The 26,234-nt window shown below is 44.1% G+C and overlaps 1 protein-coding gene across 1 annotated transcript in view; it reads right to left on the bottom strand.

The window, feature by feature from the left end:
• Positions 1-3,055: 3,055 nt before the first annotated feature.
• Positions 3,056-26,234, bottom strand: part of PIGK (phosphatidylinositol glycan anchor biosynthesis class K) — a 284,181-nt gene continuing 261,002 nt past the window's right edge. Inside the window, exon 11 of the mRNA XM_082266226.1 lies at positions 3,056-3,349. Coding sequence (XP_082122352.1) covers positions 3,233-3,349 — 117 coding nt within the window. The 3' untranslated portion in view covers positions 3,056-3,232. The remainder of the gene's footprint in view (positions 3,350-26,234) is intronic.

Here is a 26,234-nt window from a genome sequence, read left to right as displayed (position 1 = left end):
TTTAATTGTACCATTACAAGCACTTTAAGCTAGAATTCCTCTTCAAGTCCTGAGGAATGTTTCTTTTTTCATGTGTTTTGTGATGAATGGTCCCTTCCAGAGATAAAAGGTATAACAGAGATTTGATCAGCAGACACGTCAAAAGCATTCATAACCAAGATACACAAACGCTCTTCGTAGCTGAATGTCACTGACATAGCTGTAGATCAAATCTGTTTTACACTTTTTAACTGAGGAAGTGAGCATTCACCATGACACGTGTTGCTGGTGTTTAAATAAATATTTCTTTACCAAGAGAGAAATGTTCTTTGGAAATGTTTGTCCTATTACCATACAGTTCCTTCAGCTGAGTAATAAGTTCATCCATGGGAACCTCTGCTACAGAAGGAACCTTTGTTGATATTCAGATACTGAACAAGCAGAATGGTACATGCAGCCCTTCCCTGGCCATTAAACTACAACAACCCCTAAACTTGCACTGCAGGGTAGGCAGTTTTGTTTTCCTGTAGAGCAACCCCGGGAGGCCCCAAACCTGGAGCACTCCCTTGCTCAAATGTCCTGTGGTTGGTCTTTGGACCTACCCCTCCTGTGCATCATTACGAGCCTGTCAATCTGATGAGCAGCTATGCTAACCAAACACAAGCCACCAGATTTGGCGGCTCCTTGTAGCACTGAGAACTACCTCAGTGCTACAGGAGAAAGGAAGACGATTAGCACCTTTTTTTTTTTTTACAAGATGCCCTAGTTTTTTTTTTTTCAAACATTTTTTTATTTGGGTTTCATAGAATACCAAAACAATATCACAATCATTATGTAAGTGGTTAACAGACAGAGTCAGGTATGGGATCTTTGCCTTTGTTGTGTTTTGCTTAGGTTTTTTTGTCGAGAAAGAATCACTTTACATGATAAAACAAGAGCACCATGATTAACTTTCTATCTTCCAACACAAGTCAATGTTTACTTGAAAAGAAAAAAGAATGACAGGTACATTTTAAAAGGAAGAAGAGGTGGAATATAGGGCGCTCTGGGTAAGGTAGACCCTCTCAGGTGAAAGCTTCATATTGTGGCCCAGGTAGGAGATGGGATTGGCAGGGGATGTCCTGTAAAGCAGGGGTCTTCAAACGATGGCCCTCCAGTTGTTCAGGAACTGCAATTCCCATCATGCCTCATGGGACGTTTAGTTTCGCAACAGCTGGAGGGCCGTAGTTTGAGGATCCCTGCTGTAAAGCACCTCAGCAGCACTCCATTAGCGGGAAGTACACTCTGATAAAAACAAACAAAACAAAAAGACATTGCGTTTCTAAGTGCAATAAAACCAAAAATTCTTATTGCCCAAGGAGGACTGAAAACACTTACAAGATATAAAAGGTATGCAGGTTCATCAATATGTGTAGGTTGTCCAGCGGGGAGGTTTCCCTTAACCACTTTACGACCGCCCACATTGACACTACTGCGGCAATGTGGCACGATCCCGTCCAGCGACATAGACCTACGTCGCTGGACTCCTCCCCCTGTAGGCTGCGCTCGCGCACCACCGGAGGCGCGCTCCCACTGTTTTCAGTCACAGCGGGAGTTGGGCCAGGGGAGGAGCGGCGGCGATCGCCGCTGCTCTTTCCCGATCGTCAGGGAATCGAGTTTGGAGATCCGCCCGCTTGTGTAAACAGAGTGGGCGGATCTCTTAAGTGACAGGCAGGGTCAGATAGCATGGTTCAGCATAGCTGAACATGCGATCTGTCCTTGTGTCACTCAGTAACCTCCCCCCACACACGTCAGTAAGCACCAGGCATACATTAACCCCTCCTTCTCCAATAAAATTAACCCCTACCCTGCCAGTGTCATTTTTACAGTAACAGTGCATATTCATAGCACTGATTACTGCAGTAATGTCACCGGTACCCCCAAAAGTGTCAAAAATGTCAGTCAAGGGTCCGATCTGTCCACCGCAATGTCGCAGTACCGCAAAAAAAATCGCAGATCGCCGCCATTACTCGTTAAAAAAAAACACCAAAATGGACAAAAATCTTTCCCTTTGTTAGTAAACGCTATAACTTTTGCGCAAACCAATCAAAATACGCTTTTTGCGATTTTTTTTACCAAACATAGGTAGCAGAAAACAAATTGGCCAAAAATTTAAAAATTTTTTTGATTTTTACATTTTTTTGGGGGGGAATTTCATATAAAAAATGTGAAAAATAGTTATTTTTTCAAAATTTACACTCTTTTTTTTTTGTTTATAGCGCAAAAAGTAAAAATCGCACAGGTGATCAAATACCACCAAAAGAAAGCTCTGTTTGTGGAAAAAAAGGACGTAAATTTCGTTTGGGTATGGCGTTGCATGACCGCGCAATTGTCAGTTAAATTTGCACAGTGCCGAATCGCAAAAAGTGGCCTGAACGTAAGACAGCAAAATCCTCCGGTGTTAAAGAGGTTAAGATGTAACAGCAGAAAGATGTATTCCAACTGGCCAGTGGTGGAGATGTGTATTGGAATCCAGGAAGAGCAGCTCCACCTCTGGCCGGTTGGAATATATCTTGCAGCTACTACATCTTAAAGGAAACCTCCGTGCTGGATGTCCCACACATACTAATGATCCTGCATACCCTATTTATCTTGTAAGTGTTTTTAATATTGCCTGGGCAATTAAAAGTTTTCGGTTTTATTGCACTTAGAAGCACCTTCTTTTCGTTTTGTTTACATTTTAAAAGGAAGCAGCCAGTATATAAATATATGGGAGCTGCTAATGCTGACTAGCTTCTAAAGAGAACAGTACCAGGGCCATCATCCTCTCTCAGGTTTCTCTATCAAATCCCAAGACTAGTACAAGTATACACAATTCAGATGTGTGGACACTTCAATGGCTGCAAAAATCCCTGCAGCCTGCATATTCACAAACAAATCAGCAATGGCAGCTCTATCGTAGCTCTATTTGGACAGGTCCACTCTAGGTAGTAAATAATGATGCGTCAGGTAAAATTCTGCAAATTCGTTCAGCAGTACTTAGTGACCATTTCCTTGTTGTTAGAAAAAAAAAAAAGAAAGAAAAAAACCTCCCCAATATGGCATAAACCAGAAAGCTTTCAGTGTAGTAAATCGCGTTGATTTTTGGCCAGTCCCAGTCTATAAATATTCAGCTTTGTGAAAGGATCAGCAGCAAATATACAGCAGGATTTGCAGCGACACCAGTGCAGAATATTCCTGAGCTTCAGTAGTACTTGTAATGGCGTCACACGGCTCAGAAAATATGCTTCATATGCTTAATGCCATATGTCTTGAAGAAAATGAGCAGGATCAAAGCCCAGAGTCCAAGGATAAATCCTCCCGGAGGGTGCCATTCTTTTGCTTTAGGTTTCTGGAGGAGGAAAAGAAATATGATTAGAATGTATCATCAACAAATCAAGTTTGTTTGCTACAGAAGAACAAGACATGTGACACCAGCACAGAAAGGTCATTGGAGCTACAACTTAAAACCAACATCTGTCTCCAGATGGTTCTCACAGCTGAGGGATATTGGGATACTGAACAAGCATAAAAAGGTACGTATAGCCCTACACTGACCGGTAAACTACAACACCACCACACACATTACACTGCAGGGCAGGCAGCTCTCTGCACATAAGTTTCATTTCCCTGTAGACCCAAACCTAGGGCGCCACTTTGCTCAAATAAGCCATCTCCTGTGACTGGTCTCTTGACCTCTCCTCTCCTATACCATCCTACGGGCCTGTCACTAAGATAAGCAACCATACAAGGTAAACCAAAGCTGCCAGAAGCAGGAGTTCCCTGTAGCCTTGAGGACTGCCCCACAGCTGAGAGCAGAGAAAGGGGAGGAAAACCACCCTGCATGTCACATGACTGGACTGAAACCCTAAGGCCCCTTTCACACACTCCGTCCGCCGGACAGAGTCCGTTTTTCTCAGCGGGGGATCGATCCGCCGATTCCCCGCTGAGCAGGAGGATGACAGCTGTGTGCGGAGACACAGCTGTCAGTTCCCCATGCATCTCTATGGGGGAAATCGGATGAGAACGGACCGTCAATCTGTTCTCATCCGATCCCATCCGATCCGCTGGACGGATAGAAAATAGGGTTTCCATCCGTCCAGATTTGATGGATCAGATCGGGTCGGATGTCAGCGGACTTGTCTCCGCTGCCATCCGATGCCCCATAGGAATGCATGGGGGGACCGTTCAGATCCGCCAAAAAAAACCAACAGGCGGATCTGAACGGTCCGCCTGTGTGAAAGGGGCCTAAGGAAGAAGGGCAAGTAGAAAGTAAATGAAAAACAAATGCAGTGGTAGGGGACAGGAGGAAGGGGGAATGTTAAAACTGGAATTGGCCTCAAGCAAACGCGTTTTCTTTAGTTTTGAATAGAATAGGGACGAGTTTGTCATCTCTTGCCTGTGTCCCAATTTGGGGGATTTTTCCTCTTTGGGACTTAACATTTAAAAACCTATAGTTCCAAGCCTTCACTGCTCTATCCAAAACTAAATGAAAGGTTGTGTCTGAAGTAAGTTGGACTTCAAAGCTTTCAAAAAGCTATTTACACCGATCCATTGAGAAGAAATAACCACAGGACATAGTAATGATATGAGGATTGGTGGGAAGAACCAAAGAGAATAGCAGAGGATTAATATTCCTGGAAGTGTTGGTTTCTCAGCAGACTCCAGGGGAAGAATTATTTTTAACAGAGCAGAATTTGTCAGTGCAGGCATTTCTTTTTTTTTTTTGCAGGGAGAGTTATTTGACATTCATTTTAATTTTCTGACAGGGTCACTTTAAGTGAACATGTGAAGATAGAGCTCTGGGAGCCGCCATATCCCTGGAAGCTAGGTTCAGGATGACAGGCCTCAAGCATGTAAATTTAAAGTCACAAGGATAGCTTCCATGGTTTGAAGGATAGCTTCCATAGGGTGAAGGGTGCCATGATTGCTTAAACATACATTTAGATACTGTAATTGTGCACTTACAACTTTTATTGGCAGCAGTTTGGGGAAGGCCCTTTTCTGTTCCAGTATGACTGTCCCTGTGCACAAATCCAGCTCCATAAAGACATGGTTTGATGAGTTTGGTGTGGAGGGATTTGAAGTGGCCTGCACAGAGCCCTGACTACAACCCTACTGAACACCTTTGTGATGAACTGTAACAACTGCATATAAGGTGAGGTACCTGACCTCACAAATGCCGTTTTGGCTAAATGGGCACAAATTTCCAGTGTCACACTCCAAAATGGAAGTGAAGGTTGAAGTTGAAATTGGATGCACAACAAGCTCATTTACAGTGCATCCGAAAAGTATTCACAGCGCTTCACTTTTTCTACATTTTGTTATGTTACAGCCTTATTCCAAAATGGATTAAATGCATTACTTTCTTCGAAATTCTACAAACAATACCCCATAATGACAACATGAAAGAAGTTTGTTTGAAATCTTTGCAAATTTATTAAAAATAAAAAAATGAAAAAAATCCCATATAAGTATTCACAGCCTTTGCTCAATACTTTGTTGAAGCGCCTTTGGCACCAATTACAGCCTCGAGTCTTTTTGAGTATGCTGCTACAAGCTTGGCACATTTATTTTTAGGCAGTTTCTCCCATTCTTTTTTGCAGGACCTCTCAAGCTCCATCAGGGTGGATGGGGAGCGTCGGTGCACAGCCATTTTCAGATCATCATAGAGATGTTCAATCGGGCTCAAGTCAGAGCTCTGGCTGGGCAACTCAAGGACATTCTCAGAGTTGTCCCGTAGCCACTCCTTTGTTATCTCGGCTGTGTGCTCAGGGTCGTTGTCCAGGGTGCTCCGGAAGCAAATTTTCATCAAGGATGTCTCTGTACATTGCTTCATTCATCTTTTCCTTGATACCGAATAGTCTCCCAGGTTCCTGTCACTGAAAAACATCCCCACAGCATGATGCTGCCACCACCATGCTTCACTGTAGGGGTGGTATTGGCCAGGCGAGGAGTGGTGCCTGGTTTTCTCCAGACATGACGTTTGTCATTCAGGCCAAAGAGTTCAATCTTTGTTTCATCAGACCACAGAATTTTGTTTCTCATGGTCTAAGAGTCCTTCAGATGCCTTTTGGCAAACTCCGGGCAGGCTGTCATGTGCCTTTTACTGAGGAGTGGCTTCCGTCCTCCCACTCTACCATACAGGCCTGATTGGCAGAGGGCTGCAGAGATGGTTGTTCTCCTGGAAGGTTCTCCTCTCTCCACAAAGAAACACTGGAGCTCTGTCAGAGTGACCATCAGGTTTTTGGTCACCTCCCTGACTAAAGCCCTTTTCCCCTGATAGCTCAGTTTGGCTTGATGGTCCGCTCTAGGAAGAGTCCTGGTGGTTCCAAAGATCTTCTATTTACGGATGATGGAGGCCACTCTGCACATTGGGGACCTTTAATGCTGCAGAAATATTTCTGTACCCTTCCCCAGATCTGTGCCTCGATACAATCCCGTCTCAGAGTTGTCCCGTAGCCACTCCTTTGTTATCTCGGCTGTGTGCTTAGGGTCGTTGTCCAGGGTGCTCCAGAAGCAGGCTTTCATCAAGGATGTCTCTGTACATTGCTTCATTCATCTTTTCCTTGATCCCGAATAGTCTCCCAGGTTCCTGTTGCTGAAAAACATCCCCACAGCATGATGCTGCCACCACCATGCTTCCCTGTAGGGGTGGTATTGGCCAGGCGAGGAGTGGTGCCTGGTTTTCTCCAGACATGAAGTTTGTCATTCAGGCCAAAGAGTTCAATCTTTGTTTCATCAGACCACAGAATTTTGTTTCTCATGGTCTAAGAGTCCTTCAGATGCCTTTTGGCAAACTCCGGGCAGGCTGTCATGTGCCTTTTACTGAGGAGTGGCTTCCGTCCTCCCACTCTACCATACAGGCCTGGATTGGCAGAGGGCTGCAGAGACGGTTGTTCTCCTGGAAGGTTCTCCTCTTTCCACAAAGAAACGCTGGAGCTCTGTCAGAGTGACCATCAGGTTCTTGGTCACTTCCCTGACTAAAGCCTTTCTCCCCCGATAGCTCAGTTTGGCTGGATGGTCCGCTCTAGGAAGAGTCCTGGTGGTTCCAAAGATCTTCTATTTACGGATGATGGAGGCCACTCTGCACATTGGGGACCTTTAATGCTGCAGAAATATTTCTGTACCCTTCCCCAGATCTGTGCCTCGATACAATCCCGTCTCAGAGTTGTCCCGTAGCCACTCCTTTGTTATCTCGGCTGTGTGCTTAGGGTCGTTGTCCAGGGTGCTCCAGAAGCAAATTTTCATCAAGGATGTCTCTGTACATTGCTTCATTCATCTTTTCCTTGATACCGAATAGTCTCCCAGGTTCCTGTCACTGAAAAACATCCCCACAGCATGATGCTGCCACCACCATTCTTCACTGTAGGGGTGGTATTGGCCAGGCGAGGAGTGGTGCCTGGTTTTCTCCAGACATGACGTTTGTCATTCAGGCCAAAGAGTTCAATCTTTGTTTCATCAGACCACAGAATTTTGTTTCTCATGGTCTAAGAGTCCTTCAGATGCCTTTTGGCAAACTCCGGGCAGGCTGTCATGTGCCTTTTACTGAGGAGTGGCTTCCGTCCTCCCACTCTACCATACAGGCCTGATTGGCAGAGGGCTGCAGAGATGGTTGTTCTCCTGGAAGGTTCTCCTCTCTCCACAAAGAAACACTGGAGCTCTGTCAGAGTGACCATCAGGTTTTTGGTCACCTCCCTGACTAAAGCCCTTTTCCCCTGATAGCTCAGTTTGGCTTGATGGTCCGCTCTAGGAAGAGTCCTGGTGGTTCCAAAGATCTTCTATTTACGGATGATGGAGGCCACTCTGCACATTGGGGACCTTTAATGCTGCAGAAATATTTCTGTACCCTTCCCCAGATCTGTGCCTCGATACAATCCCGTCTCAGAGTTGTCCCGTAGCCACTCCTTTGTTATCTCGGCTGTGTGCTTAGGGTCGTTGTCCAGGGTGCTCCAGAAGCAGGCTTTCATCAAGGATGTCTCTGTACATTGCTTCATTCATCTTTTCCTTGATCCCGAATAGTCTCCCAGGTTCCTGTTGCTGAAAAACATCCCCACAGCATGATGCTGCCACCACCATGCTTCCCTGTAGGGGTGGTATTGGCCAGGCGAGGAGTGGTGCCTGGTTTTCTCCAGACATGAAGTTTGTCATTCAGGCCAAAGAGTTCAATCTTTGTTTCATCAGACCACAGAATTTTGTTTCTCATGGTCTAAGAGTCCTTCAGATGCCTTTTGGCAAACTCCGGGCAGGCTGTCATGTGCCTTTTACTGAGGAGTGGCTTCCGTCCTCCCACTCTACCATACAGGCCTGGATTGGCAGAGGGCTGCAGAGACGGTTGTTCTCCTGGAAGGTTCTCCTCTTTCCACAAAGAAACGCTGGAGCTCTGTCAGAGTGACCATCAGGTTCTTGGTCACTTCCCTGACTAAAGCCTTTCTCCCCCGATAGCTCAGTTTGGCTGGATGGTCCGCTCTAGGAAGAGTCCTGGTGGTTCCAAAGATCTTCTATTTACGGATGATGGAGGCCACTCTGCACATTGGGGACCTTTAATGCTGCAGAAATATTTCTGTACCCTTCCCCAGATCTGTGCCTCGATACAATCCCGTCTCAGAGTTGTCCCGTAGCCACTCCTTTGTTATCTCGGCTGTGTGCTTAGGGTCGTTGTCCAGGGTGCTCCAGAAGCAGGTTTTCATCAAGGATGTCTCTGTACATTGCTTCATTCATCTTTTCCTTGATCCCGAATAGTCTCCCAGGTTCCTGTTGCTGAAAAACATCCCCACAGCATGATGCTGCCACCACCATGCTTCCCTGTAGGGGTGGTATTGGCCAGGCGAGGAGTGGTGCCTGGTTTTCTCCAGACATGAAGTTTGTCATTCAGGCCAAAGAGTTCAATCTTTGTTTCATCAGACCACAGAATTTTGTTTCTCATGGTCTAAGAGTCCTTCAGATGCCTTTTGGCAAACTCCGGGCAGGCTGTCATGTGCCTTTTACTGAGGAGTGGCTTCCGTCCTCCCACTCTACCATACAGGCCTGGATTGGCAGAGGGCTGCAGAGACGGTTGTTCTCCTGGAAGGTTCTCCTCTTTCCACAAAGAAACGCTGGAGCTCTGTCAGAGTGACCATCAGGTTCTTGGTCACTTCCCTGACTAAAGCCTTTCTCCCCCAATAGCTCAGTTTGGCTGGATGGTCCGCTCTAGGAAGAGTCCTGGTGGTTCCAAACATCTTCTATTTACGGATTATGGAGGCCACTCTGCACATTGGGACCTTCAATGCTGCAGAAATATTTCTGTACCCTTCCCCAGATTTATGCCTCAATAAGATCCCGTCTCAGAGGTCTACAGACAATTCCTTGGACTTCATGGCTTTGTTTGTGATCTAACATGCACTGTTAACTGTGAGACCTTATATAGACAGGTGTGTGCCTTTCCAAATCATGTCCAATCAACTGAAATTACCACAGGTGGACTCCAATCAAGGTTTAGAAACATCTCAAGGATGATCAGTTGAAACAGGATGCACCTGAGCTCAATTTTGAGCGTCATGGCAAAGGCTGTGAATACTTATGTACATGTGTATTTTTTTCTTTTTTCGTTTTTTTTTAAATAAAATTTTAATTTTTAATTTTAATAAATTTGCATAGATTTCAAACAAATTTCTTTCCCATTGTCATTATGGGGTACTGTTTGTAGAATTTTGAGGAAAATAATACATTTAATCCATTTTGAAAGGAGCCTGTAACATAACAAAATGTGGAAAAAGTGAACCGCTGTGAATACTTTCCGGATGCACTGAAGATGTGATGGTCAGGCCTGGCCATATAATATGTGTTCAAAGGTGACTCTTCATAAGAACAACCTGAACAGGTCATTCATTTCTCTGAAGAATATTCTGTAGACCAGTAATTACACTGCTTCAATTTAATTGGTGATTCGGCTGAAGGACTCCTAAGGAAGCCTTCATAGACAAATACAAAACAGAAGCATGGACTGGGTTCAGGTCTTTGTAGGGCTCGTCTCCACCTCCCAATTACACATGAACAAATAGAAAACGAGAGCTGCACTCAAAATCCCCTAGGCATTGAATACCTTTTTGTTCCACCAGGTACAAGGCAAACCACCCCAGCTCTCCATCAATGAAAGTATGTATGAGAGATTTGGATTGCATCCTTTTTATTTTGGTTCATGTGTTACTGAGAAAAATGGGTCCACTTAACCTGAAAACCTCTCTGCAATTACCAATTAAACCATGGAAAAATGTTTGTTTATTCACTGAAATTTCCTGTTATCTAATGTACTGATGGGAGTGCGGAGCAAAAATTATACCCCTGAGCAGAATGAAATATGTGAAAGATTAAATGTCAATTTCAGCTCGGCAAAAACAATTTTTTTTCTGACATGACACAATGCAAAATAAGGGTTTTGACAGAATAATGGCTTTCTATGGCAGGACACAAATTCCTCAGGTCAGCGAGTACAAATCTAGAGCGAAAAAATCTTAAATTTCTTAAAAATGCAGGTTCCCTCAATGAATACATTGTAGGCCCTGTTGCTCTCAGAGAAACAAGAACGTTTCATCAGAAAAATTCATCTAAGCCATTTAACTTTCTTCTGAGAAAGCTTTGCAAGGTGCCTTTTTAATAGGACTGAAAAGTCTGCTGACTAATATCATGAGGGATCTTCTTTCATACTTCTATGAAACAGGTTTTTCAAGAATAAATGTCCTTTACATTTTGTGCTCCTTTGGGTTTAATCTGGCTAGTATATTAGGTAGTCGGTGTGCAAAGACAATATCTCATGAGATTTGGGGGTTGATTTACTAAAGGCAAATAGACTATGCACTTTACAAAGCTTAGTAAATGAGCAGAAGAATGAATTATCATCTGCAAGCGCAAATGCTGTTTTTTTTTTTATTTTCCTTGCACGTTATTGGGTACTCTTTGCAAAGTGATGCTTTGCCTCATTTACTGGAGCTCTGGAGCAACTGTATTTGCAAAGTGTACAGTCTGTTTGTCTTTAGTAAATCAACCCCTTGGGCTCCTTACTGTTCCCAGGACCCTGGGAGAGAGCACATTGTCACTTTTGCTTAAGCAAGCTTAGTGTAAGCGAAGGTGTAAGGGGAACATGTTTTTATTTTCTTCTTTATTCATTTTTTATATTCAAACCATATAACATGAAGGCCAGAGATGTATAGTAACGAAGTAGAACTACTTAAGTACTGTACTTAAGTACCGAAATGCGGTATCTGTACTTTCCTAGAGTAGAATTTTTTTCTCCTACTTCTACTTTTACTTCACTACATTTTTTCGATGATTTCGATACTTCTACTCAAGTATTTTTTTTTTGTGCTGCATAGTTACTCGTTACTTTTAAAAAAATTACCACTGCCAGAACAGTAGATGGCCGGTTACATAAAGCTCAAAAAAATGTGTATAATGTCATTTGTAAATCAGCGCATACGAAAATAAAGGCTGTGTATAATAAAAGCTGCTATACCAAATCTTTCCAATAAAAAGAAAATATGAAACAAACAAATAAATGGTGCTACAGCGCTTAAAGTGCATCAAGAAACTACTAACAAACACAGGTTAATCATTTGAATAAATCATTTGAAATAATAAAAACAATATGATGTTCAAACTTTTGACTTATTTCTTTAATAATTACATAACACAGTACTTGTACTTCTACTTTCAGTACTTGAGTAGAATTTTTTTTTCAAAACTACTGGTACTTTTTACTTTTAGTACTTAAGTAGCAAATTTTTTGAAAAAACTACTTGCAATACTTAAGTAAAAAAAATGTTGAATACTTTAGTACTTCTACTTAAGTAACTTTTTCTGCGAGCACTTCCACTTCTACTCAAGTAATTTTTTGATCGAGCACTTGTACTTTTACTCAAGTAGAAATTTCGAGTACTTTATACAAGTCTGATGAAGGCTTTAATTAAAGATTTCTGAGATTTTATGTAAAGTCTGAAATTACTGCAAGTTCTCTCAGCTGAAGACAAGCAAATCCTGGAATACAGTTCAAGTAACACTTGAATTTTAACTGTACTTCTCAATGCAGTTTTTAAAAAAAGTGAAATATGCATTTCTGCTGCTAGGGGGTATTGCAGGAAAAATCCAGTTTAGTTTGTTTGTGAGATCCATTTTCTACTTCCTACAGCTGGGGAATTGATGGGATACCTTAGATCAGTGGTCCTCAACTCTGGCCTACAGGGCCCACTAACAGGCCAGATTTGCAAGATAACTGAAATACATCCCAGGTGACATAATTTGCTGCTCAGTGATTGCAGTATTCTAGTCTGCATCTCCCCAAGGTAAAACCTAAAATCGGGCCTGTTAGTGGGCTCTGTAGGCCAGGGTTGAGGACCACTGCCTTAGATGATAGTTTCTGTCCTCTCAGGCTTTGACAGGTAAGAGGGTAAATGTTTCTGATAAATTACATTTGTTTACTTTTTTAACCTTTAAATGATTTCTATAAATGTTCTCCACTAGCACATCCTAATGTTAATCTACAGTCTGCTCAGCAAATTGGTTTTTCTTTTCCACCTCTCAGTAAAATGGTGAGACCAACATCTAGAGTTTGGGAACATTTCCAGAGTGCAATTTCTGCTGAAAGCAAAACTGCAAATATTGAGAAGAAATATTCTTTTCCAAATGCTACAAAGATGACAAAACACATCCTGGCATGCCAGAGGTGCCTTAAAGACATTACAAATGCTTGGATATATATGGATGTATGGAATGAAATGAAGACCAGAATTATTGTGTGAGAAGCTTTTCCCTCTAGTTCTCATTCCAGAAACACTCTGATGCTTCTGGATCATCACAGTGTTTCTTCACTAGCAGCATCTTCAAGTGAGGAAGAGTTGCAAACCACTGCCTCCCAAATATACACAACCCCTTCATTTATAGATAAAATGACACCAGAAATCCAGGAGAACATTCATCAAGCTCTTGCAAGAGTAATATATGTTTTTTGGGGCATTGTCAATACCTGAAAATGCATATTGGCAGGAAGCTTTTACATTATTATGAGGGGAAAGGGGGGTGGTTACCTGTTCTAGCGTATAGGTGAAATGTTCTGAACATATACAGTCCTTGTTATTCCATTCGTATTAAAGAATCACATTTTAAGAAGCAACTTTAGTTTATTTACTGAATAAGCTGTACTTTTATTTCAACCATAATACTTTTATATATACTGCATTTCACATTCGCAGGGTAACAAAATGACTTACAATTTTTAAAACTACTCCACACTGAATTTTTTTTTTACTTTTCTGAAAATTTCATTTTTTTTCTGGAAAAACAGCAAAATACGTTTTTTCTCCCCTTGGCTTCAAAATTTCTGGACATTTTACATCTCTAGACTTATAAAAAAAAAAAAGCAGCCTTGGCATTTTCATGTAAGGCACGCTTCAAAGTGGAACTAAACTTAAAAAGTGAAGATTAACTATGTTTTATGAAACATCTAGAAATTGTAGTTTTTTTTTTTTTTTTTTTAATATGGAATTCATTCTGAAATACAGCAGTGCAATTCCTGGTATATTAGTGTGCATAGGCACTCCTATACCTGTAGCCTCATGGCTGAATCCTCATAGGCTTAGTCCTGGGACCAACCTTGTTCAATTTATTTATAAACAGCATTGAGGTCGGGATCAGTAGTTCAGTTTTTGCAGATGACACAAAATTGGGCAGGGCAATAACTGCACAGCATGAAGCAGATATCCTACAGAATGACCTGGACAAAATAACGGAGTGGGCAACGACATGGTAAATGAGGTTTAATGTGTAAGGTTTTGCACTTGGGGACCAAAAACTTAAAAGCACAATACACTTTTAGGGGGGGGACCCTCGGGGCAATCAAAAATGGAGAAAGATCTGGGAGTCTTGGTTGATGATAGATTAGGCAATAACATGCAATGTCAAGCGGCAGCTGCCAAAGCCAGCAGAATATTAGCATGCATAAAGAAAGGGATGTATTCCAGAGATAAGACTATAATCCTTCCATTCTATTAAACTCCCAGTCCAACCGCATCTGGAGTATTCTGTCCAGTTCTGGTCGCCAGTCCTCAGGAGGGATGTGTTGGAGCTGGAGAGAGTCCAGAGAAGGGCAACTAAACTAATTAGGGGATTGGAGGACCTTAATTATGAAGAGCGTCTGCAATCGCTTGATTTATTCTCCCTGGAGAAGAGACGCCTGAGGGGGGACATCATAGCAATTTATAAATATCTCAATGGGAATCTAAGATTAGACAAAAAGCTATTCAGTCGAAGGGAATGCATGAGGACTCGAGGGCATACAATGCGATTAGAGGAGAAACGTTTTAACCTCAGGCAACGTAGGGGGTTCTTTACTGTTAGGGCTACAAGATTGTGGAATTCTCTACCACAAGAGGTGGTTTCTGCGGGAAGTATGGTGGCTTTCAAAAGACTCTTAGACGTACATCTCAATGATCAGAACATTCAGGGCTATGTGAGATGATTACAGCCACACACACCTACACAGGTTGAACTGGATGGACTATTGTCTTTATTCAACCTCACCTACTATGTAACTATGTAATTATGAATATCTGTACTGCTGCCTCTAATTGCTAGGAGATTTTGAGTTAGATTTGGTCGCTATTGTGCGGTTCAAAAAGCCTGCCTCTACACAGACACACCATGCTACATAATGTCAGGTTATATGAAGTTGTTTTTCACGGAGTTGTAGCAGGATCTGAGCTCAAAGTTTCCCACAGATGAGTTCTGACTGCTCACGGTAACTGCTTTCTGGAAGCACACGGAAGGCATTCAAACAGTCTAGTGTGTAATGGTTGGCAGGTGTCATGGCTACACAGAATTGCAGTCACACCTCATTCCATATTATTTGGAAGTACTTTCCCCCAAAAAGCACATCCACAAATTAAAAGCTGACACAGTTGAATATTCTGTTCACATTGCTAAAGTTTAAGTGAGCTCCACAGCTCTCCTTTGAATAAACGAAGTGCCATCATAAATGCAGCACAGACGCATCAACTGTTCTCTGACCCAGCTCTGCATTAGACCAAAAAAAAAGTCTTGTCTAAGTTCCAGTAATTAACCTACCACATCTGCTGACTGCAGAGCTGGTTTTAATCAATCTTTCTTATGCTGGATCGGAGACAAACTTCACACTAAGTGCTACCTGACCCTTGTAAACAAATTACTTTCATTTGCAGTGAAATTGAAAGACATAATGCGGCAAGGATTGGCCTTGAAGACTGTGCAGATTTCTTGTACTACACCAAGTCATAGTGATCTGTATTACAATGTTTTCAACAACAGAGACCATTGTGAAATAACAATACACAAGCATGTATCTAGAGCAGTGGTGGTCAACTTGTTAAATGGAGCCTCAAGTGTGGACCCTGACATCACCAAAAGGTTGTACGTAATGTTCAGTGGAAGCAATGCTACAGAAAACTGTCGGAGACTAAATATACTACAGCAGATGTCCCCAAACTTTCTAAACAAAGGGCCAGTTCACTGTCCTTCAGACTTTAGGGGTCTGAACTGTGGTCAGTGGGAACAGGAAATGCCCCAACATCCATTGACAGTGAGAGTAACAAATACCACAGGGTTGGTGAGCAGTGACCGTAAAAAATGACCTTCCGCCTGTGGTTAGTGGGAGGAGGAATATTGTCCCATCATTGGGATTAGTGGGAGGAATAGTTCCCCATTGTTGGTATTAGTTGGAGAATTTGTGCCTCACAATTGGTATTAGTGGAAGGAGTAGTGCCTGGCTTCTGTGCTTACAAGTGACAGTAGTGAGCGGCGGGCAAGGGGCACACTCACTACTGTCACTTGCAAACACAGAAGCCAATCTACAAGTGATAGCACTCCTCTCCTAGTGGTTTGCACAAAACCCTCCCTACTCTACTCCCAGAGGAGCGGGCAAGAGATATGCACAGCTGCTGTCCTGAGCATACACACTCCTGAGCCCTGCACTCTCTGCGTAGCGCACTCCTGAGCCCTGCACACTCTGCGTATCGCACTCCTGAGCCCTGCACACTCTGCGTAGCGCACTCCTGAGCCCTGCACACTCTGCGTAGCGCACTCCTGAGCCCTGCACACTCTGCGTAGCGCACTCCTGAGCCCTGCACACTCTGCGTAGCGCACTCCTGAGCCCTGCACACTCTGCGTAGCGCACTCCTGAGCCCTGCACACTCTGCGTAGCGCACTCCTGAGCCCTGCACTCTCTGCGTAGCGCACTCCTGAGCCCTGCACTCTCTGCGTAGCGTACTCCTGAGCCCTGCACTCTGTGTAGCGCACTCCTGAGCCATGCACTCTGTGTAGCGCACTCCTGAGCCATGCACTTTCTGTGTAGCACACTCCTGAGCCCTGCACTCTCTGCGTAGCACACTCCTGAGCCCTGCACTTTCTGTAGCGCACTCTTGAGCCCTGCACTCTCTGCGTAGCGCACTCCTGAGCCCTGCACTCTCTGCGTAGCGCACTCCTGAGCCCTGCACTCTCTGCGTAGCGCACTCCTGAGCCCTGCACTCTCTGCGTAGCGCACTCCTGAGCCCTGCACTCTCTGCGTAGCGCACTCCTGAGCCCTGCACTCTCTGCGTAGCGCACTCCTGAGCCCTGCACTCTCTGCGTAGCGCACTTCTGAGCCCTGCACTCTCTGCGTAGCGCACTCCTGAGCCCTGCACTCTCTGCGTAGCACACTCCTGAGCCCTGCACTCTCTGCGTAGCGCACTCCTGAGCCCTGCACTCTCTGCGTAGCACACTCCTGAGCCTTGCGCACTCTGCGTAGCACACTCCTGAGCCTTGCACTCTGCGTAGCACACTCCTGAGCCTTGCACTTTGTGTAGCACACTCCTGAGCCCTGTACTTTCTGCGTAGCGCACTCCTGAGCCCTGCACTTTCTGCGTAGCACACTCCTGAGCCCTGCACTTGTGTTCAAGTTGCAGGGTCCTTGTGTCTTTCACACAAGAAATGGTCCCTTTTCTTATATATCTTAAAGATACCTCTTCAAATTACTGGGTGGACAGGTACAGAATACAAAGATTTTAACGAGATTTGTGTACTTCTAACCTTGTTATGGCAGTTTGGGTATAGTCTTTTTTATTCCAGCATGAGGGTGGGGAACCCTGCCCTAAGCGTGCGCTCACTCTTCCCCAATGACTAAAAGGTACCACACTGCAGGGCATGCTGGGAGAATTTGCTCCATACAAACTGGGAAGCTTTAAGCCGCTTCTGCCTGATTGACAGTCACAGGCTGTGAAAGAAAACGCTACATCAATATATAATCACAGGCGAAGGAGCAGACACTTGGTATGAGGTGGCATTCGCTTTGCAATCTGTTACAATACAATAACCTGACCTTTAAAATGTAAAGTGATGCGATTGCTAAGTCGCTGGTGTTTTTTTTGAACATCTAACATCTGCAGCGGGATCCCAGGCCGCCGGTCAGTTCCAATTCCTCTTCCCAAGACTGTCTTCTACATTCTGCTTCTCCAAATCTGACAGCAATAATTAAACAAGTCTGCTAGTCAGTGCAGCCATCCAGCTACAGAGATGTGTGGAGGCGACAAAGACCATTCAAAGAAATCCGAGCAACAGGTAAAATCACTGGCTGAGCTGCAAACGCTATCTATAGTCAGAGAGTGCACTCAATTTGCCTTTAAAGGAGATGTATGGGATTCTTTTTTTTCCCTAATTATACTTACCTAGGTGGATGCAGCATAGGTCCGATTCTGCATCTGTCTCATGGCGCCTCTGCACTGAGAACCGAGCGATCAAACACAGATGATCGCTCGGTTCTGACAGCTCCCCGAGCAGAGAGCTACTGACTGTCAGCATCTCTCTGCTCTGCCCCCTCTTTGCTCATTGGAGCACTGGAGCGGCCAGCTCAGACTCTCAGCGGCTCCCTGAGAGGCTGAGCCGGGTGTCGGTCCAGGCACCTGGCGGATGCTGGCTCCATGGTCTTGAGGATGTGGTGCCATTTGGTGATGTCATTATTGAGCAGCTCACTGTTCTTGTAGGTAGATAGAAAGTTGAAGTGTAAGAATGTTAAGCGTCTGCTTCATTCTCCATTCTGATTTGAGCCTCTGAACTTCGACTGCTGCTGCCACTGGATTATTCCTCCATCCATCAGTCATCGGGGGGACAGCTCTGACATGAGTTGTCAAAGTTCTGCCTCTACAAAAATGACTACCTCCACACAGAGACTCTACAGGGTAGGGTAAGGTAAATCAGTAATGAGAACATTCAGCTGCATGGAGACTACACCAATACTGGTGGCTTGTTCATTTCCCTCTGCCTGCAAACTAAATCCAGGAGCTTACATTCACTATATCTGGTCTCCCACAGTACACAGAACATGGAAATGCAATTATTTTACAGCTAATTACCTTTTTTATCAGCAGTACATAGCAGTTTTGTGACTTTTATGTGTCCGGTTAAAGCTTGGAGTTTTTATTCTGCTCTGACTGTCCTATGACGCTACAAGACCCCTGACCCTCTCTTTGGACAGTGCTGATTGGCCCTGAGCTGATCACACGCACCCTCCCAAGAAAAAAAAAAACTCTCTAGCAATACACACTAACATGTGCAGCTTGTCCCCTAGCCTTTGTTCTATCAGCAGATAGATTGGGGACTGTGGAAGAAGGGGAGGACAGAGAAGACAGGATCAAACAGCCTTTTTTACACAATGCGGAGGATTACTCCCCTTAGGTTCCACAGTAAGTATAACCAGCGTGCTTTACTGCAATACTTACCTGAGCCCCCTCTCTATCCAGCGATGTTTCAGGAGTATCTCAGCTGCCCAAGACTCTTCCTCCTCATTGGCTGAGACAGCAGCGTGGTGCCATTGGGATCTCACTGCTGTCAATCAAATTCAGTGAGCCAATGAGGAGAGAAAGGGGGGTGGGGCTAGGTCACGGCTCTGTGTCTGAATGGACACAGGGAGCTGTGACTTGCTCAGGTGCCCCCATAGTAAGCTGCTTGATGTGGGGGCACTCAACAGGAGGGAGGGGTGAGGAGCACTGAAGAAAGAACAGAAAAGGGGAGGATATGGGCTGCTCTGTGCAAAACCAATTGCACAGAGCAGGTAAGTATAACATATTTGTTATTTTTAACAACAAAAAAAAAGAGACTTTAAAATCACTTTAAAGGTAGATATCAATAAGCTTGTAACACCCAGATGCAACTGCATAAATTCTGTGAGGACCCGCAGTCTCCTGAAATATATTTTTGTCAGGTGCAGTCTTCCTCTTTGAGAACTACAGAGGTTCGTTCTGAAAACTAGTGGACATGTGCCTGCACAGTTTTTGGCTTGACACAGATAAGCAGATGGCTTGATGGGGCACCAGTCTTCCCACTGACACCAATGATGGGACACCATTTTTACCACTGACACCAATCATAGAGCATCCTTTTTCCCACATACACCAATGATATGGCACCAGTTTTCCCACAGACACCAATGACGGGGAACCATCCTTCCCACTGACACCAATGATGGGGCATCATTCTTCCCACTGAAATTAATGATGAGGCACCATTCTTCCCACTGAAACCAAGGATGGGGCACCATTCTTCCCCATGACATCAATGACGGGACACCATTCTGTCCACTGACACCAATGATAAGGCACAATTCCATCTACAGAGACCATTTTCTACTCAAACTGGCTACAGTCTGGCCCCCTAAAGTCTTAAGGGCAGTCAACTGGCACTTAGTTTAGAAAGTGTGAAGACCCTTGGTCAAGAGCAACAAGAACCTGTAATTACAGAAATGTGGAAGCTATGGTTTCAGACTTGCCTTTCGAAGGTGTAGTCTCATAGGCCATTATTCTTCTCGTTGCCTCATTATTTGATTAAACCCTTACATGGATTAAGTATGAGTACTTAGCAACATCTTTGTCCCAGGATACTGTCACCGCCACTCACAGCTCACACATCAAGCTATTCTTCCAGGTAGTCCCGCCCTGATCACACCCAACTTATGGGTGGTTCTGCACCAGATTATGTGAGAACCACCTACTTGTGGCCGCAATCTGCTCAGTAATTCCTTTTTTTGAGTTACTGCACATGCTCAGTAACGAAGTGTTTCTAAAGCCTAAACAGTTTTTACCATAATGCATTCCTATACTTACCTGAACCCCTCACTTTGGCCAGCACTGTGCTAGTCTGTAGCAGGTTTCTCCCTTCTCCCCGCTCTCACAGGCTAGGCTGAGAGCAGCGGGAGCCATTGGCTCCTGCTGCTGTAAGGTCTCTTTCACACTTGTGCGACTTGTCCTGCGATTTGGGACTGCAAAGTCGCATGACAAGTCGTACTCCATGATTTCCAATGAGTGCCATTCATATCTGTGCGACTTCAAGTTGCAACGACTTCAAAGTAGTCGCTGCACTACTTTGGTCCGACTTTGATGCATTTTGAGGTCCATAAACATAGGCATTGCTTCAAGTCCAGTCAAAATTGTGGCAAAAAAAAACTGCAGCAAAATCGTGCAGCTTTTACATTGCACAAGTGTGAAAGGGGCCTAAATCCAATCCTGTGACGAGGGAGTGGGGGATGGGGCCAAGCCACATGGTGGCTATAGACACAGGCAGCACTGCTCAGGATTGAGCCTACAGATGTGTCACGATAGGAAGCGGCTTCCTATGGGGTGGCACACTGAGAAGAGGAGGAGCCAGGAGCACTGGTGGGGGACCTAAGAAGAGCAGGATCAGACCCGCTCTGTGCAATTCTTTTGCACAGTGCAGGTAAATATAAACTTGTTTGTTGATTAGAAAAAAAAAAAAAAAAAAATGTAGAATAGAATTTAAAATCACTTAAGCCCCGTACACACGTACCGAATGTCGGCCGGACGATCGGCCGTCTTTTGTCCAGGGCTGTCCTGTCCGCCGAAAAGTGCAAAAGACTGCACACAAATTTTGTCGGCCAACAACAGCCGACTGCAGAAGTGATGTCATGTGATGGTTAACTTTCCGTGTGTTTTTTCTTCTCTGAGCATGCCCAGTCTTGCTCATCTGCTGTTCGTCGGCAGAATTCTGTACTGACTGGCGAACAATCGAGCGTTCTGGTGACCGCCAACAAAAATTTTATAGCCTGCACACCCGATTCTGTTCGGCCGAAAAGTCGGAGTCGGTTGTCGGAAGCATCATACTAACAAGCAGACAATCGGCCGATCGTTCGGCGGCCGAATATTTACGGCCAACAATCGCTACGTGTGTACGGGCCTTAAGAGTGGTGGTGCTGTGATCTCAGGACATAGCCCAGGACACCATATAATCAGGACAGAGCCACTAGATTCAGTACTGTCCTAGCAAACCTGGGGACAGTTGATATCTATAAATACGAAGACAGGGTGCCCCTACACTTCAATGGCTGCATACCTTCTGGGTCAGTGGCTCACAAAATTATAAAAGCAAGAAGGAGCATAACTTCATGCAGTTTGCACCTTCAGAAACAAGTTGGCAATGACAGATCGTTATTTGTATGCTGACAGGTTTTCCTGAAATCCTCTGCAGATGCACACAGGAGGCACTGAGCTGTATATTCTGTGTTACATCAAAAAAAAATCTCTAGAATCCTAGATTCTGCCGCTAGTTCAGGTTTGCCACCAGGGATCAGCTGAGGAGGCCAATAACCAGGTCACATTATTATTATTATTATTATTAAGGATTTCTATAGCGCCAGCAGTTTACGCAGCGCCTTACAATATTAGAGGGAGACAGTACATATACAATACAATAAAATACAAGAGGATTAAGAGGGCCCTGCTCAGAAGAGCTTACAATCTAATGGGGTGGGGATTCAGGTACTTACATTTCTAGGCAATCAATGTTTTATTTAACAATGTATTTATTATTACAGAGACCTGCCTTAATTTCGGTCTTTTATATCCGCCTTAAGCCTTTTTTTTTTTGTACACAAGAGCCAATCTAGCATGATGGTAAAAGTAGCTGAAAAACAAAGCTTCTTTGTCGTAGTAAAGTCACAGTACAGCATGGTAAAACGACTGACATTCTCTTAAGCTAGTAATCTCTTTGCAGTCCATACACTGCTAGAATCTCTGGGCACAGACGGACATGTTGTCAGAACAAAGGGATCCCACCACTCGGGGAGACAAAGAGCCCCCTTTGATGTTCTGAGTGTAGCGGTCACTAGTTGAAAGACCTCAGAACGTTCAGAAGTAATACATCGGCTCTGACAGAGCTTTCATTTAGAAACAAAGCGTTCTGGCTTGCTGGAATCGCCTGCTGTGTGTCATATGAAAGCGCCCACCATTGCAGTAGCTAACTGGCCACAGTCAACTGCTTAGATGGTGAAAGACGTAGCAGAGAGTTAACACAGTCGAGGAGACCTACTGGATAGAGCAGTGCAGCTTACTCATCAACAAACCAGCAGACCTTTAAACAGGAAATTCCACTTTTGATTAAAATTCATAAAACATATACATTTGTTACGTCATTTTTTGAATTAAGAACAAACAAAAAAAACGACCTGTTGTATACTTATAGTGTAAGATTGGTCTTTATGTGAGAAATATTATTAGAGAAACATCATCAGGGGTGCGCTATACCTATGCACCAAACCCACTAGGACCTAAAACTTAAATTTCACCACTGTATTCATAAGTGTCCAAAAATCCATAATATAGAACATGAAATGAAATCAGAAGAATTGCAGGTGTATAACCGTATAGGGCGGGCATCCCTAAATTGCTGACAGCAGTCTGAATTCTGGCCTGAGTGTCTGTCCTATCCAGACAGGCTCGGTTCTGCCATTTAGAAGCATGCCCCCCCCCCCCCCCCCCAACATTCAGCCACTGCCATTCTCAGCAAAGTGAAGAGCAGCAGACTATACAACTCTGAGTGGGGGCTGGAGCTGCAATAGTTAACTTTTCAAGGTAACCAGCAGGTGATTGGTTGTTAGGACACAGAGCTGTCCAAGCACCCATCACCAGCTTGTTAAGAAGGAGGCAGTATCCTTTCAGCCTTTCTTGCACTCCTATCAATCCACTATTTCCACCAGTCCAAAAAATTCTCCCTTTTCTCCTACAACTAAATCCACATTGCCCCTATAAATCTAAGAGCCCATAATGGAAAAAAAGGAATAAAAGTTAACAAACACAAATATCCCTTAATCCAACATGTTTCCCCTAAAAGCAAGGCTTCATCGGGGACGTACAGTGAATAAGTAGTTTAAAGAAAGTACATGGCAAATAGGGGCTGCTTGCAGTACAGATCTATTTATAAGTTGGGGTGCAGGCATGGCTATGTCATCTTGTGAATTAACACTAATTAAAATGACCTCTTAATTCAGTCACGAGCGGTTATAACTTCTTCAAAGAGATCTTCACCCTAAAGAGTTCACTCTGCTTTATGAACCCCCCCCCCACCCATTCTGTTTTTGCTACTTTTTGGAGGGGGGAGGGAAGCCAGTGCCTGGTTTTGACAGGCACCTGCTCCCACTTTCAGTGAGATCACCTCTGTGAACTACCAGAAATCCAACCTGACAACCTTCTGGAGACACATCACAGGTCTCAGAAGGCTGTGGACCATTCGCAAATCACAGTGTGGCTTGCGCATACGTAGTGGGCCGCATGCTGGAACAAGGACCCAAAGACCAACAAAGAAGAAGTTAGGGTGAGCAGGGCGCCACACTCCTGCATATTTAAGTGTTGTTTTAATAAATGTCAGCAGCTTCAGTATTTGTAGCTGCTGACTTATTTTTTTAAAAAAAGGCTGAAGAACCACTTTTAAGCTGTCCAACTTTGCAGCTATGGCCTCAGGTGGTGATCTGTAGGACATTTGTGTACAGAAAACCCTCAGAAATCCCATTTAGTGCTTCTAGGCCATTGTTTATTTTTTTTCTGGAAATGTGCACAAAACTTGAGTTAAAATTCAAGGCATCTCCTGCAAAAGTGTTTAATTTTTTTTGAGATACTATGCGTATCTGAAACCAAAATGTTATACTTCATTTTGGATAGAGTAGGAAATGGAGACTGCTCAGGTAGTAAAAATGTGGAGGAACAAAATCATTTTCATTCTGAATAAAAATTCTAAATATTAGTCCATGCAAAACTATGCTTGACTGTTAGCTTGGTCTCCTATTTAAACCTACCTTGGTCTCCTAGCCAGTAAGAGGCGCTGTACAACCCTAGCACCTATATTTGAAATATCAGTTGTGGGGAGAAACTGGAGGGGGGGGGGATGAACATATCCACCCTCTAACAGGAAGCCAAATCACAGCAGCAAAAAAAAAAAAAAAAAAAAAAACGATTTTGTTGACTTTGAAAAGGTTGACACCAATAGAAGGGACTTTTTTGAGTTAAGAATAAAAACTTAAATAGAACTTTTTTTGTTTTAAACCAGAGTTTAGTCACTTTAACCACCCCCTGCCCATCGTGTAGACAAATGACGGTGGACAAGGTGCTCTCTTGTTCTGGAACGACAAAAAACGCCACAAATTGATAGTGCTTCTCTCCACAGGACCGAAAACCAGTAAAGACTACCCATGCCATGGCGCAAATGCTTAGCCCATTCAGTTAGTGTTTGTGAAACCAGGGCTGTGGCCAGGACCGATCGCAATGCCGAACCAGCAATAGTAAACATAGCGCGGGCCACAGACTCCACTTTCCTGTCAGCCGGGTCTTTAAAAGACAGGGATTCCTCCACCAGGATCATGGTTGCCTTATTCAACCTGGAAACAGGGCGATCCACAAACAGCGGAGCGGTCCATTTTGTAAAAAGCAATTCCATTAAGGGATAACACACTGCAAAGTGTTTAGGTACCACAAAGTGTTTCGGGCAATCCCAGTCCTTTTAAACAAACTTAAAATAGCCAGAGTAAGGAAACACCTTGGCCGTACAAGGCGGCTTGTCTTTACCAAAGGGGACAGTCACATCTGCAGCTGCCTCAGTTGCATCCTCTATTTTTAATGTCTCATGCACAAAAAGTAATAAGTGTGCGTCCACCAGCATCTTCTGATGCACTGCTGTGGCTGTGGAGGAGTCATCTTTTGGATGATCAGGGCACGTGGCATCAGGTCCTACTGAATGGGCCACGTCCGCAGCGACAGAGCCAGATTCAAAAGCCAACGAGAACGATAAAGCAGGAGAGGGCGGGGGACGCTTCCTGGTAGCCCTACGCTAAAATGCCACATCCAACCGAGAAAAAAAAGACTCCAGGACCGCCTTCAGTACATCAATGGGGAGCTGAGACCCCAAGGGGCCTGCCACCTCCAGGAGAGGATCAGGTGGGGAGGTTTGCTCCTAATACTCCATGGGAGTAAAAAAGGGAATCCCCAAACATAAAGGTTTTTGGCGCCGCCAGGGAACCCACCTACACAGAGCCTGTACCCCCCGCACTGCAGAAGAGAAGGAGACACGCTGCGACTGACCAGACCCAGTCGTATGCGACCCCACGAGTACGTCTAACTTGCTGGCCAGCCCCTGCCAGGTGAGGCTGTGTCGCGGCCATCCCAGCGCATAGCTAACGGTCTGCTTGCAATCGGTGGCCAGACTGGGCTAACCACTGGATCTAAAAAGAAAAAAAAACAAAGAAGAAGAAGAAGTAAATAAATAAATTGCTATATGGATGCATATAGCAGAGAGGGGGATTTATACCAGCTAGGACTATCCATAGGCATAGCCAAGTTTATTTTTCGGCCTAGTGTCCTACTCCCGTAGGGGGCACTATAACCATATGGTTGAGAATATGAAGAGCTGTATCCGTCAAAGAAAGACAAAAATAAATGCATTTCGGTTAGTGTTTAAAGTTAAAAAGTTATGTTTACTAGCATCTGTCTAATCTGAAATATTATTAGCGATAACAAAATTTGTCTGTTGAGGCCAGGCAAAGATATACAGTTTGAGAAAATACAATGGAAAGAGAAACGAATAAAGTGTCCATTTATCAAGCAGTGGAAAATAACCGCTGTCGAGTTCTCCGGCATTCTCAGAGGAGATTGCTCTTCTTTGAGAGCCTGTTTATGATGCGGTGTAGATTGCTTCTCCTTTTCTGCAACCGCTTCGATCTATGGAGAGCGCCCTCTGTTATCTCGCGGGACATAGCGAGATTACAGTACCAGAAAATCTGTGAAACACTCTTTTCTTTTTTATTAGGCAGCGGTGAATTACTGCTGCTGAGTACAAGGCCGTTCTAAGAGGAGACCGCCCACCTCATAATATTAAAAGATTAAAGTTAAAGTCCCCCTACACAAAAAAATAAAAATAAAAAAATAATATACACA

This window comes from Pelophylax lessonae (genome assembly GCF_965119305.1).
Source record: "Pelophylax lessonae genome assembly, chromosome: 8".
NCBI classification, from domain to species: Eukaryota; Metazoa; Chordata; class Amphibia; order Anura; family Ranidae; genus Pelophylax; species Pelophylax lessonae.
This window is presented reverse-complemented; position numbering and strand designations above follow the sequence as displayed.